The sequence below is a fragment of the Eupeodes corollae genome, chromosome 1 (assembly GCF_945859685.1).
Source record: "Eupeodes corollae chromosome 1, idEupCoro1.1, whole genome shotgun sequence".
NCBI lineage: Eukaryota > Metazoa > Arthropoda > Insecta > Diptera > Syrphidae > Eupeodes > Eupeodes corollae.
Genome location: NC_079147.1, coordinates 117,269,608 through 117,283,852, shown reverse-complemented (window position 1 = coordinate 117,283,852; position 14,245 = coordinate 117,269,608). Strand labels below are relative to the sequence as shown.

Below are 14,245 nucleotides of genomic sequence, written 5' to 3'. Positions count from 1 at the left end.
CCGATATTTTTTAAACCCTTAGGATATTTTTTAAACCTTTAGGTATGTAATAATTTTATATTACAAGCGTGTTTTAAATCAGGAAAAAGGATACTCTGATTGTCTGGGAGCTTAGTGTGAGTGTTTATTTGATAGAATCATTTTACAACAAATCACAGTAGGTGGAATCGGGTGTGGAATACCGTTCGTCTTTTCCGATAAAAAAAAAATAATTTGGACGGACCTGATGGATATAGCTGCTTTTTTCATGTTTTATTTAAATTGAAATTTATCATGAAAATGCGGTGTAATGGTATGAGGAGCAATCACCTATAACGAGACAGTGGAGCTGGATTTTTAAAGATCTAAAATGACGGCAATCAATTAAAAATCGATCAATACATACCGTACAGGCAATAAAAGTCTGCATTCAGGGGCAAAATGTGAATCTATTTCCATGGCCCCCATATTCTTCTGATCTGAACATCACGTAAAACGTGCGGGGATGGCAAATGAAGTCTACAAAGGAAGACGGCAATACCAACAAACTGAAGAGTTTATTGAAGCCATTAAACAGTCATGTGACCCAGTTTTGCTCTATGAATATATACACAGCAGGTTACTTGGAGTAATTTAGAAATCAAAACACAGCATACATTACTTAAATGGTCTCAAAGGTAAATTTAGATAAAAAAACTTGTATTTATCAACTGAATCCAAACATATTGTGCTCTCATTAATTTCTCAAACTTTTTTACTCGATTTACGGAGCTTTCTCAGTGTGTTCGAGAATTAAAGAGAGAGATTTGCTCCATACATGATTATTTGAAATGCTCCCAAAGTGTTCCTGTGAAACCAATTATAAATCAAGGATCATCATTAACTGATCTCACTAACAACTCATTAATTTCTTATCTTGTTAATCCTAATCCATCGACTTCCAATTTAAATAATGCAAGTGCAGATGTTGTCACTGAAAGTGTCTCCACTGCTTATCTTGAATCAAAAGAAGTGAATCATTTAACAAAATCACTGACTCATCCATCACCATCACCTAATGTGCTCTCTAATATATCTTCTTCTCCTCTCGCAAAGGTTGATAAAAAGAAAAACAAAAAAAATCCCCTTCGCGGCCCCGTTTCTAATGCTACCCTCCCCATCTATGGTACAATGACAAACCCTGAGTGCAAACTTAATGTTATACCTAGTAATAAGTGGGTGCATTTATCAAGTTTTTCGAATGACACTGAACCTGATTCAATAATTGAATATGTAGCCAATGCCACAAATATTCCAGCTCATTTAATCAAATGTTTCAAATTAATTAAAAAAGATGCAGTATTGACTGAACTACCGTTTGTTAACTTTAAATTAAGTGTTCCTGAAAATAAATTGAGTGAAGTTTTGCTTCCCTCAATGTGGCCTGCATTTGTTCGCGTAAAGTTATTTGTTCCTTCTCCAAAAAACCAAACTCACATAAAAGCAAAAACAACAACTTAAAATCAATAATTACAGCTGAAAACAATAACAATAATCTTATAAACACTCAAATTAACTCTGCCTATGCCCAACATACATACGATTATCTACCTGTTTCTCCTCTTTCATCAAAAAACTCACAATTTTTAATATTCTACCACAATGTTGGTGGACTACGTACGAAAATGAATGACATTCTTCTCTTCTCATCTTCTCAACAATTTGATGTAATTGCTCTAACTGAAACGTGGCTCTCTGAGAACCATTTCAGTTCGGAAATGTTTGACAACCAGCAGTTTAATGTTTATCGTAATGATCGCTGTTTGTTCACAACTGGACAGACTCGAGGGGGTGGTGTGTTAGTTGCAGTGCGTTCGTCTATCAAAAGTATGCAGTTAGAGTTGCCGTCTTCTTCAAATTCTACATTCAATATTGATCAATTAATTATTCGTTTTTGTGTTAATAATAATCATGATGTTTTTCTTATTATTAGTTATATACCACCGAAGAGTTCTTTTGAAGTATATAAAACGCATATCGATAATTGTTCATTTATATTAAATAATTTAACAGATAATCAGCATATTATAATCTTAGGTGATTTTAATTTACCTGCTGTAAATTGGGTCTTTGATCCGGATGATAAATATTTAATACCATTTAATGTTAGTAGTGATTGCGAGAGTGTGGTTGTTGATACTCTAGCTGAATTTGGGCTCAAACAAATCAATTGCTTTCGTAATAAACTTAATCGTTATCTTGATTTAGTTTTCACTGATAATGAGTTTGGTGTGAGTATTGACAGCCCTACTCCACCTCCTTTACCTAACTCCGAAAATCATCTTGTACTTTGCATATCATTTGAATTTTTAGAATATATAAAGCAAACTTCTGAAACTACTTCTTTTCTTAATTATGATAAATGTAACTTTCTTAATGTCTCAAATTTTTTGAATGGGGTTGATTGGTTCTCTATGTTTGAAAATGTTGACGTGGAGGAATCGTTTACTCTTTTAACGAATCTGCTGGGTGAGGCAATAGATTTATATACTCCTAAATATTTGAAGAAATCTCAAACTAAGCCCTGCTGGTTCAATAAAAAGCTCATTAATTTGAATAATCGAAAAAATAAAGCTTTCAAACTTTATCGTGATTCTAGGGATGATAATAGTCTATACATGAACTATCTTCGATGTAATCGTGAATTCAATTTTCTCAATAAATTCTTATACAACCAATATATTTTAAGTATTGAATCTAAAGTAAAACGAAATAGTAAATGTTTCTTTAAGTTTATAAATGACAAAAAAAGTACCACCGGAATTCCGAATTCTATACGGTATAATGGTCAAACATCTAGTGATCCGTCTACAATCTGCAATTTTTTTGCTGACTTTTTTCAATCCATCTTTAAACCTTCTTATAATCAAACGAGGCCTTGGTTGATGTCTTCATCTCAATTGATTAATATAAACCAATTATCAGTTGATAAAGAAGACATTATCTGTGAACTTTTAAAGTTACATGAAGATAAACACTCTGGGTATGATGGAATTGCTCCTATTGTTTTAAAAAAATGCTCTCTTTCCTTATCAATCCCCCTTGAAATCATTTTCAACCGTTCTCTCTGTGAAGGTTGCTTTTTAAAACAATGGAAGAGTTCCTTTATTTATCCCGTTTTTAAATCAGGATCCAAAAATGATGTAACCAACTATCGTCCGATTTGCAAAATATCTGTGATCCCAAAGCTATTCGAAAAAATTATTTATAAAAAAATACTTTTTTCTGTGAAAGAAATAATCTCACCTTTGCAGCATGGTTTTATCAGTGGAAGATCAACTACAACTAATCTTACAATTTTTAGTAATTATGTACTCAAAGCTCTAGAACAAGGATACCAATGTGACGTGGTGTATACCGATTTCGCGAAAGCGTTCGACAGAGTTGATCACTCAATATTGATTTCCAAATTGCATAACATCGGTTTTCATTCCAATTTATTGACATGGTTTAAATCTTACCTTACTGGCAGAATTCAATATGTTCGTATTAATAATGTTACTTCCAACCCTGTTTTTGTTACTTCCGGTGTACCACAGGGAAGTCATTTGGGTCCTCTCCTCTTTCTCTTGTTTATCAATGATATTCCCAGTTGTCTAAAAAATTGTTCTTGTTTGATGTATGCTGACGACCTTAAATTATTCCTGCGCATTCATTCTATTTCCGATTGTATAAAGCTGCAGAATGATCTTAACAATCTTTCCGTTTGGTGTTCTAACAACGATCTTCATTTAAATGTTTCTAAATGTCATAGTATGTTATTCTGTCGCGGCACCTCTCCAATTATGTTTTCTTACAGTTTACTTGGGTCAACCTTAACACAAGTAACTGAGAAAAAAGATTTGGGTGTAATCTTTGATTTAAAATTCGTATTCGCTAATCACATTGACTATATTATTTCTAAGGCCAGTTCTATGCTTGGATTTATTTCCAGGAACGCTAAAGACTTCTCTGATCCATATACTCTTAGAGCCTTATATTTTTCTTATGTTCGCTCAATTTTAGAATACTGCTCATCTATCTGGAATCCTATGTATATAACATATTCGGCGAGAATTGAACGAATTCAGAAACGCTTTACTAGAATTGCAATTCGGATATTGCGTTGGAACACGGATATGCCTTCATATAACACCAGGTGTTTGTTGTTGGGTATTCAATCCCTAGAATCACGACGTATTTATTTCGATGTAATGCTTGTAAGAGACTTAATAAATTATAAAATCAATTGCCCTCACTTGCTTTCGTTGATTGGCTTTCATGTTCCTTGTCGTGAATTACGTAATAATCGTTTATTTTGTGTACCCTTTCATAGGGTCAATTATGGAATCAATGAACCCTTTACTCGCTGTTTAAGACAAGCTAATTCTGTTTGTAATGCCATTGATTTTAATTTATATTTAAGTAGGGACTGTTTTAAAAAAAAATTGTTATTAATAATAAACTTCGGTGGTTAATGTTAATTGTACATCCTATTTTTTGTTTTGTTTTATTTATTATTATTTATATAAACTTAATATTGTTCTAAGTAGTCTTTAAGAGCTGTGTCTCTGCTTGATGAATAAATAAATAAATAAATAAATATTCGTTTGCGATATAAACTTAAAACATACCTCATTCATTTCCAAAAAAAAACTAAGGGTTTAAGAAATATCGGCAAATCAAAAAAAGCTTCATGTGACAGGAAGTTCATATACATATATGAATCTGAAATGTATAATTTTTCATACATAGGAAAATGATTTCTAATACTCGAATTATCTGTAAACTTATTTTCCAATCTAGTTTTTATTTCCTTATTCTAAATAAAATCTTATCTTCTAAATCTGTTCCAGAATCAAGAAAAACTTTCACTTCAATAAAAATGCGTTTGCTTTAAAGCAGACTAAACGCAAATACAAAACAAATCGTCGGTTTCCGAAAGCAGTTTCCGCAACAACAACCATTCGGAGACTTCAGGTCAGCTAGTACACTAAAAACGTACCTTCAAGGTCATTATAAATGTTGCCACAACTTGCCCATTTTATGCTTTATACTTATAAATATATAAATACAAATATTTGCAAGAATCGTTTGTGTTTTTTAACCAAAGTTTATTAAAATGTAATTATATTTAATTATGGCTTCCATATCTTAAGAAGACCATCTTCACCATATGTTGCTAACAAATTTTGATGCGGATGGTGACAGACTCCAATAACATCTTTTTCATGAACCTTAAATTATTGAAAGCTAACATAAATAAAATTATCAAAATACAAAAATGTCGGTTACTTACATTAAGTGTTCTTTCCAGTTTACCAGAAGAAACTGAAAAACAGTAGAGAACTTTATCTTCTCCAGCACAGTATATAAATTCTCCTCTAGGGGATAGCGTTGCTGAGATAAACGAACCACCTTCTCTCTTACCAGAAGAAAATGATCGTACAATTTGTCCCTGCATGTTCATAATCACCACAGTATTTGATCTATTGCAAACAATAAAATGCTCTGGGTTTTTGGGTAGTAATAGGACAGTGTTCACAGCCAACTCATTACCAAGAGGTTTGTACGTTGACAAACATTCGGTAGTTTTGATTGACCATATTTTGACAGTACCATCGGATGACGCACTTAACAAACTATGCCCATCTGGAGTGAATGTCACATCATTTACAAATGAGTGGTGTCCTTTAAACTCTTTCAAAAGCTTCCCTGATTTAAGACCATGTAATCGGATAGTATTATCAAAAGAAGCACTCAAAACTTGACTATTGTCACGTGAAAATTGCAAACAAGTGATGCCCTTAATATGAGCCTTTTCAAATTTACGCAGACATTGTCCAGTTGTTATCCGCCATACTTTAATTTGGCCTGCTTGGGAACCAGATGCTACCATCTCAGAATCTCGGGAGAACGAAAGTGCCAAAACAGGATGTTCCATCATCATGAATTGATCTTGGGCCTGATACTTTAAATCTTTTCTTATTTTTCCAGTAGTAAAATTCCATACTTCTATAAAACCATCAACGCTGCCAGTGATCATATATTGTCCATCAACTGAAAATTGTGCACACTCCACATGAGATTTCTGACCAAATTTAATTTGTCGCGCCATTTGGGTTGGATACATTTCTTCTTCCTGGTCCTTCATAGCCGCTTTGCCACGGAACAAGTCAATTGTAGTTCCTGGAGGAAGTAAGCCTTGATGTTGTTGCCATTTTAGAGCTTGACCTAACAAGGCTAGTAAACGTGATGAAGGTACAACGTGTACTTCCCCACTAAGTTCTTGGGCAATTACTGCTCGCCGTTTTTCTTTACTGCTTCCTTCGAGGTATGCCTCTCTTGGATCAAAATATGCTCTTTGCAACAAATTTTCTAAAAATAAAAACATAAGAAATATACATTATATTCCATTGAAAAAGAATTCAAAAGATTGGTTCGATAACAAATTAAGTAGGCATAGTAAAAACTAATCTTCTCAAGTCAAAAAATACTGGGGGGTCATACGTAAAACGACAATCGTCAAACGATAGCGTTTTGAAGATAGTCTTACTTCACGTTAGACGATGATCGTCAAAATGATAGCAATAGCTCAACAGGTATCGTCTGTCCTTCATTTTCAAATTCTTAATAAGCAAACTGAAGTCAAAATATTTCGGCGCAATTTAGTCGTGTTACAAAGTGAAAATGAAAACACAAAAAAGAATAATGAATATGGTTACGAAGGCAATTAAGAGATGAATCAGAGACCTTCTATCTCTTCCAACCAAAATGCAAGCATTTTCTTATACACAATTCATAAATATGAACAAAGAAATTCTTCGTATTTATTGTTGTAAAATAATTCAAGCAATTATAGGTTTTTTCAAAGCTTTCGAATTACAAAAACGCCTTGCCTTTCTAGTGATATTGAACACACGAAATCTTTCCAGGCGGTGGTCCATCTACATAATATATACCTTCAATATTAAGATTTCCTGTAACTATGTATTGAGAATTTGGATTGCGATGGGTAGCAATGGTAGACAGGCAACTATTTTGGACTCGGTCTTACACCAAGCACGTTATCTAAAATAGTTTTCTAAACAAATATTTTGAATTTACAATGTAGTTTTGTCTGTTTAAAATGAACAGTCCGGAATAAAGCAATGATTCTAAATAAATTCGAGGAAGTAAATAGAACGAATATTAACAAAAATCATAAATTACAAATAGTTATTCATTGAAAATGTACTTAGTGGGTGGGTGCATTTATCCATTTCTATCAATTTGTATTTATAAAGACAACGGGGAGACGAATAAATGCTTTTTAATACGAAGAGTAAACAAAGCGTAGATTTATTGTTTAAGATTTGTGTGTAGAAATGTTTAAGGAAATAAAAAGCTGGATTGATTTTAATAATACAAACTTAAAAAAAATACATTTAAAAATAGAAAATTCTCCATGTTTTAATGTTTTTGTTGTATATTTTGGAATATATTCTGTATTTGGGGACATCTCACGTATTGTCAAGACACAGTACCACCAAATACGATAAATTTGCTCTCATCAGCCCACAATATATTACGCTAATTCTTCGCTGGCCAGTTTATGTGGTCTTATGTAAATTAGTTGTCGATGGTGCTATGCCATTAATATTGCCCATTTTCGAATATTGAAACTCTTCTTTGTGCATTATAATTTTTTTGTATTGTGCAAATAGTGTTTAACATTTTTAACTCGTGGATGTTATCTTCTTTTTTATTTGTTCTGTATTTTATTTTACTTGAGCGTTTTTTCCTGTCTTTACTTTTGCTAAACTTATATTTTCAACTTTGGAATTTGGATTTGTTATTCTACTATAGTTTTATATTGCATACTGATTGGGCATACAGTTAACCGAAACTTATTGCATACTTTTTGGGCGTATATTCAAGAGAAAAGTATTGCATATTCTAAAGGGAAGTTTTCGTAGCTAATTTCATTTCTGGTTTTGTTTGCATACTTGTGTGGGTATTTGATTAAAAAATATGAAATAGTATAAATTATTTAAATTGATGTTCAAATGGTAGACATGTGCATTCAAGAGGACACAAGCGTTCACAGTTTTCTTCAAAACCCACCTCTGTCTATTAACTCCTACTCTCACTCCCCCGCGGTGAACATAGTGTGCCTAGTACCTCAACTGGAGATTCGGTTCTAACCACAGGAGTATAAAGTTTCAGTTAGGTTGAATTACTTGGTGAACACTTTATAGAGCTACTACGACATATTCGGAACCAAGGCCTATATTCCGGCTCTTAGTCTTGGAGTTAAATCAAGGACCTGGTCATTTAGGTTGAAGGTCGGGCGACCCAGCCACGTAACGAAAACCCAGTTGCAAAGCACCAACAAGCCTCGGATACGGACGGATTTACTGTTAACAAACCAATCAAACGATTTAAGGACGACGAACTTCCGATAAGCACGTGGAATGTTAGGTCCCTATATAGACCACGTGCAGCAAAGGAATTAGCGGAGGCCCTAAACTGCTATAATTTAGATATCACCGTCCATTAAAAAAGAGGATCAATTTTTACTATGGTGACTGCTACTAAGAAAACCCACAGCGCTTATTAAGATGTGGCTTTATCATCGGAGCCAGACTTAGGCATCAAGTTTTTAGCTATATGCGCATCAACAGCGCTTCATGACCATCCGCATCAAGGCTAAATTTGACAACATTAGCCTAATATACGCCCACGCCTCCCAGAGGAAGAGAAGGATGACAACACCAAGGATAGGTTCTTCGAGCTCTTGTATTAAACATATGGGCAGTGTCCCATCTACGATATTAAAACTGTTCTGGCGATGTCAATGAGGCTTTTGTGAGTATTGAGGTAAAGGCAGCAGAAATGACTTTAATGAAGGCAAAACAAAATACATGCTGTCATCAAGAAAGGACCAACAAAACCATAGTCTCGGTGAAAATGTCACCATCGACAGACGTAACTTTGAGTAGTAGAATGAAAGAATGTGCATGTGTTGGATATGTGACGGCTTGACCATATGAAGTTTGCGGGCCTAACTGTGAAGTTAGTTGAAGGGCTTATCAAAATTGGTATTTCTTAAACTGGTTTTGCAAGAAAAAGTAAATCACTGAACTTTTTAAGATATTTAAGAAAACAAAAAGGACATTTAAAGACATATCCAATGATCTTATAAAAATGCAAGCAAAGTTCTTCAATTATTCTACATACTTATGCCAATTCTTTGCCCTTTATAAATGAGACTTCAAATGTTCCTATTTTACCGACTGCACCAAAAAAACATTTTGTCTGGATCTACTGCAGCTAACTTGAAAGCCCAACAACTTCCCAAATGGATGAGGGTTTTTCGTTCGCATTAGTTGCTATACTACCGAAGAAATGTGTTTTTATATCTCATCTTTATCCTGATACTACCCGTGATATGGTTAAGAGAAATTTAAAGAATAAATTATAACCGTCAAATTCTATAAAGTACATTAAATGCAATTTCCATATGATCGCAGCATATCTTCCTAATTTTTTTTGCATCTAAACCTTTTTTTTGAAACCTTGCTGTCTGCCGGATTCTGTCCGAAATATAGTTTCCGAACAAATAAAAACAATAGCCACTCCAAAAAACTGACTGGACAAAACGTTGAAGGTATGAGGTCAAAACTCGAAACTTTTTTCTTAAATTGTGTTGAAATACTCGCTGAAAAATGGCTTAACTCATCTATACTTGACGCTTAAATGTGTCCATGTGAAAATATTATATACCGATTTGATAGAAATCTAAACAAGAGTATTTATAAACAAGAACGTGATGTTTTATTTTCTGTTAAATGTCTGAATTCTAAACTTATACTAGAAAATAAGTTCATAAATTTAGAGCTTATAACTATAAAGCTAAATCACGTTGAAACTCTTGGTTTGTGAATTCTGCTATTTGTATACCGTCTATATAGATATTCCTATACCGTTCTTCGTCCTCTGTGTATGATATGTGTTTTTCAGCTATGAAGAATAGTTGTAAACAAAAAAAAGTTTTTTTTCACAATAATGCTTCTGCAGAGCGTAGGTTCCCCATTGTAAGCCAAGCTAAAGATACATTTCGCGACAAACTTGAAAATGTATTTTTTCGCAAAGAAATGAAAAATGTAAGTAAAGGTTGCTGGACACTAAAATTTAACTTTTACTGATAGAAAGTTTATGAAAAAAAAACGTTTAAGTAATTAGTAAATACTTCTAAGATTAAGTTTTAGTACCTATTTTAACATAAAAAATTATGTTATATAGTTTGAAGCTATTTATTTTGTTTAATAAAAATCTACTTTGAAAGATTCAATCTACTGCATTTTTTAATGACCTACTGCGCTGCTATTTTCCTGAAGTGGAAACACTAATCGAATTGTAAACAAACATTCCAACAAAAGAAAATATCAATTAGCCTAATGACAATTCATAAATAGCCTGTAAGTTTTTATATATTCATTCAAAAAAACATTAGCTACACAAAGAATCTAAGAAATTATACACCAAAAAGTATTTATTAATACCCAATCGGATCTATACAATTTAAAACTAAAAAAAGTCTGACATCCTTTAAGCCAAATAATATTAAATGAAAGTTCTTACCTAAATGAATATATCGCTCAGGTTCTTGTTGTTTTAACATTATCATTGGGTCCGTTTGACGAAGTAGAGAACGAGCTGCTCCCAACTCACGTAATTCAATTAATTCTAGGATTATCTGTTCGTATAAATTCAAGAGCTTTTTGTCTGGTAGTTTAAGCGATTGTATTACTTTCAATACTGTGTCCCAATGTCCATTCTGAATGTCTTGTATGAATCCATCTACACTATCAACGGTGTTTAAAGAAACTGCGGTCTCTTCCTAAATATCACAAAGTGTTAAACGTAGGTATGAATTTATTATAATTATGTTAATAAAGCTTGATTTTACCTGAAGGACTTGCAGCGTCCTGCTAAGATTAGACTCTTTTAAGTATTGTTGAATCAAACGAATAACACTATTTTAAAAGAAAATATAAATGTAAAACAAAAGTATAGAAATAATGCATGCAGTTCATACTCAGCTGATTCAATTTCAATTGACATTGTGTACAAATCTGATCGATTCAATAATATTACAATAATTAGTTTGTTTCAGAAAAGTTTAACAATTCAATAACCAATAAGTAACTAGCAGTGCATATAAACTAAAGACCAAAGATCAAAGATACTAAGAGACCAGAAATCTAACTGTCATCCTGATGTTGATGAAACTTCAATCAAACATCTTAGCAAAACACTCTAAAAAATATAGAGTGTTTTTGCATCATGCTATTATCTTTTCACCACACATTCCTATTAATATAATTTACCACTAATTGAGGAGAAATTCATAATAGTGTTCAAAAAGTATTAAGATATGAAGAATGTTTTGGATATTGTTGCAACAATTGATAAGGTACATTTTATTATATTTAATGCAGCATAGATGGTTGTAGTTTGTGATATTGTTTCATATATTTTTGTTGAAAAAATTAATAGGAATAAAAAGTTTTATTTTTTGATATTGTCTCATATGTTTTATATGGAATATAATGAATAACAAAAAAAAACATTGACACATTAATTATTGACAATCAAGATAAGGACTACTAGTCCATTTATATTTCAATAGAAAATTCCCTTAAAACTTCTTTTGCTTATAGTTGTTTTCAAGTAAAGTAAGGAAATGTATTCTAAATATATGTTGACAAAATAAACAACAACCTTATCTAGCTGTTTCAGTTTCACGTGCCAAGTTGGTAAGGGTTTTCTTTCGCTGTCTTTCTAAACTGTGTCGGCCGACACGTTTTCGGCCACGGCATCTTGAAAGTTAAAAATAAATAGATAAATTAGGTAGTGCAACAGTCCGTAGAGAACCAGGGCATAGTGATTTACAACTCTCAACAATTCCTATGTGTGAGTAATTGCAGGAATGGATCTTGAAAGTTAGAGCACATAAAAAGCAGTTTGAATTCACTACTTCATATTCATACGGTATTATTTTAATAAGAAGATACTAACGAAATCTAAGCGATCTTCATGCCTTCTGCGGCACGTTAGAAGGAACTTACAAAAGCCTCCAGGCTACAAAAAAATCTTTCAACTAATCCAGCGATACCCAGCTGTATGAAGAACGCAGATGGCTTGTGGACAATTTCAAGTTAAGAATCGTAGAACTTACTACTAGATACTCACTTTCCTGGTAGTTTTCTAAACGCAACTTGTAACAATCATATTTGTTCAAGTTTCAATATAACTTATACATAAACAAGGTCTTATCACAAGCGACAAGCTACAATGGCTTCTCAATAGCTTCAAACCATTTAAATCTGCAGGACCAGATGGCCTTAGACATTATTGCACCAATCCTTGAAGCAATTTTTACTGACTGTCTATATCTGGTTCATATTCCCTTGGCATGGAGAGAAGTTAAAGTTGTTTCATATCCAAAGCAGGTAACTAGTTGTATTTCAACCCTAAAGATCTACGACCTTAAGACCTTAAAAAGATTAATTGATATCCATTTAAGGGCAAATATTGATACAAGAATTCTGTCTTCGCCTCAACATGCCTTATGGAAAAGTAAGTCGGTGGAAACGACGTTTCACACACTAGTACGCACCATTGAATACTCCCTTCATCATAGAGAGTTCACTATGGTTGCTTTCCTTGACATTGAAGGTGCTTTCAAGAACGTGGACAGATCTGCAATCGCAACTGCACTTACATCTGTGAACGTAGAGAGTTTGCTGGGGGAGTTACTTTATATAATGCTGACTAGCAGAATAATTAAACTGAGCATTTATTCTGCTAGAAAATTCGTTTGTAGACACGGCAAGGTGGTATTCTATTCCCTCTGCTATGGAACGTGTTGGTGAATACAATTCTAACTGGTGTGGATGCAGAAGGTTTCAAAATGATTGCTTATGGGGAACACTTTGCAATAATGGTTTCAGGAAAGCATCCTAACACCCTAAAGGAACTCTTACAAAATGCCTTAGACAGACTCATACTCTAATCTGATCGGTGTGAACTTGTTTTTAATCTTTCCTGTATTAAAGGAATCCAATTAAAGTTCTCAGGCGAGCATAAGTACCTGGGTCTTATTTTGGACGAAAAACTAAATTTGAAACGCATTATACAAGAAAGAGTCGAAAAAGCTATTGTAGATATCCTTTCTTCCAAAAAATCTTTTTGTAACAAATGTATTTTATAACCCGGAATCACGCATTGGTAATACGCATCGGTAATCAGACCGATTTAAATTTACGGAATGGCTGTATGGTGGACTGCTTTAGAAAAAGCTATAAACCGGAACTAACTAGACACACGTTCAGCTTGCCTTGCTTCTCAGGACACGCTACTCTACATAACACCTCTTGATATATTTAGCAAACAAATAGCTGTAACAACATTGTCTACATTAAGTATTTTCAATCAATTCCAAAGTACACAGACTACACTTTCCTCTAACAGCAATTCAAAAGAAACTTCCAGATTTCTATACCTTCCAGATCTTTCGTGTTTCAGGCGGAACTCTTGGCGATACAAAATCTCTATAACAGTTTATAACTTTCGACAGTTTATTTTTTTCTATTCTATCTATTTCTTTTTGTGCCACCATGTCTATTCTACTTAAAACTAAACCCTAAAACTATAAAACAAGTATGTAAGCCGGCCAAGGCTTAAAACCCCATCCCGACTACCCACTATCAAGTGCCCATTGAAGCCACCAAAACTGGTTCTCCTGCTTCACCCTATCAGTTCGGTCCCGTTCGGACACAGCCCTACTGAACCGAATGAGCTCCGCTCCGCCTTGTGCCATGACGTCCCGATTGTACATTAGTCTCCTATCCACGGTTCTTCGTCTGACGTGGTAGATTAGTGGAACTGCCAATCTATCCTGTATCAGACCGCATCTATCTAAAAAGAGGAATGCCTCTGGTGGAATGAAACCGCTCAAGGGTGCACTTTTAAAATACTCGTCGTTTGATTAGAACGCCCCGAAAATTAAATTGTTGGTCGAAGAGATCGCTCTTGCAATGCGAATTCGAACGAGTTTTATCACGAAATTGTCAATTCTGTTGATTCGTGCCCCGTTGTATAGGACATAGTTTTCAGTTTCCAGTCACGCTGCAAGATAATTCTAATAACCTCAACCTTTCGGGCCGTTCCGTACGAAATTAGATCGTCGGCGTACGCA

General features: G+C 33.7%; 1 protein-coding gene across 1 annotated transcript; it reads right to left on the bottom strand.

Annotated features, from left to right (window-relative positions):
* Nucleotides 1-5,090: 5,090 nt before the first annotated feature.
* Nucleotides 5,091-11,230, bottom strand: LOC129941879 (WD40 repeat-containing protein SMU1). Its single transcript, XM_056050645.1, has 5 exons — nt 11,081-11,230; nt 10,952-11,018; nt 10,624-10,882; nt 5,297-6,375; nt 5,091-5,234 (listed from the first exon to the last, which is right to left on the bottom strand). The coding sequence occupies exons 1-5, from the start codon at nt 11,104-11,106 to the stop codon at nt 5,136-5,138; spliced, it is 1,530 nt and encodes a 509-aa protein (XP_055906620.1). The 5' UTR covers nt 11,107-11,230; the 3' UTR covers nt 5,091-5,135.
* Between the last annotated feature and the right edge of the window lie 3,015 nt (nt 11,231-14,245).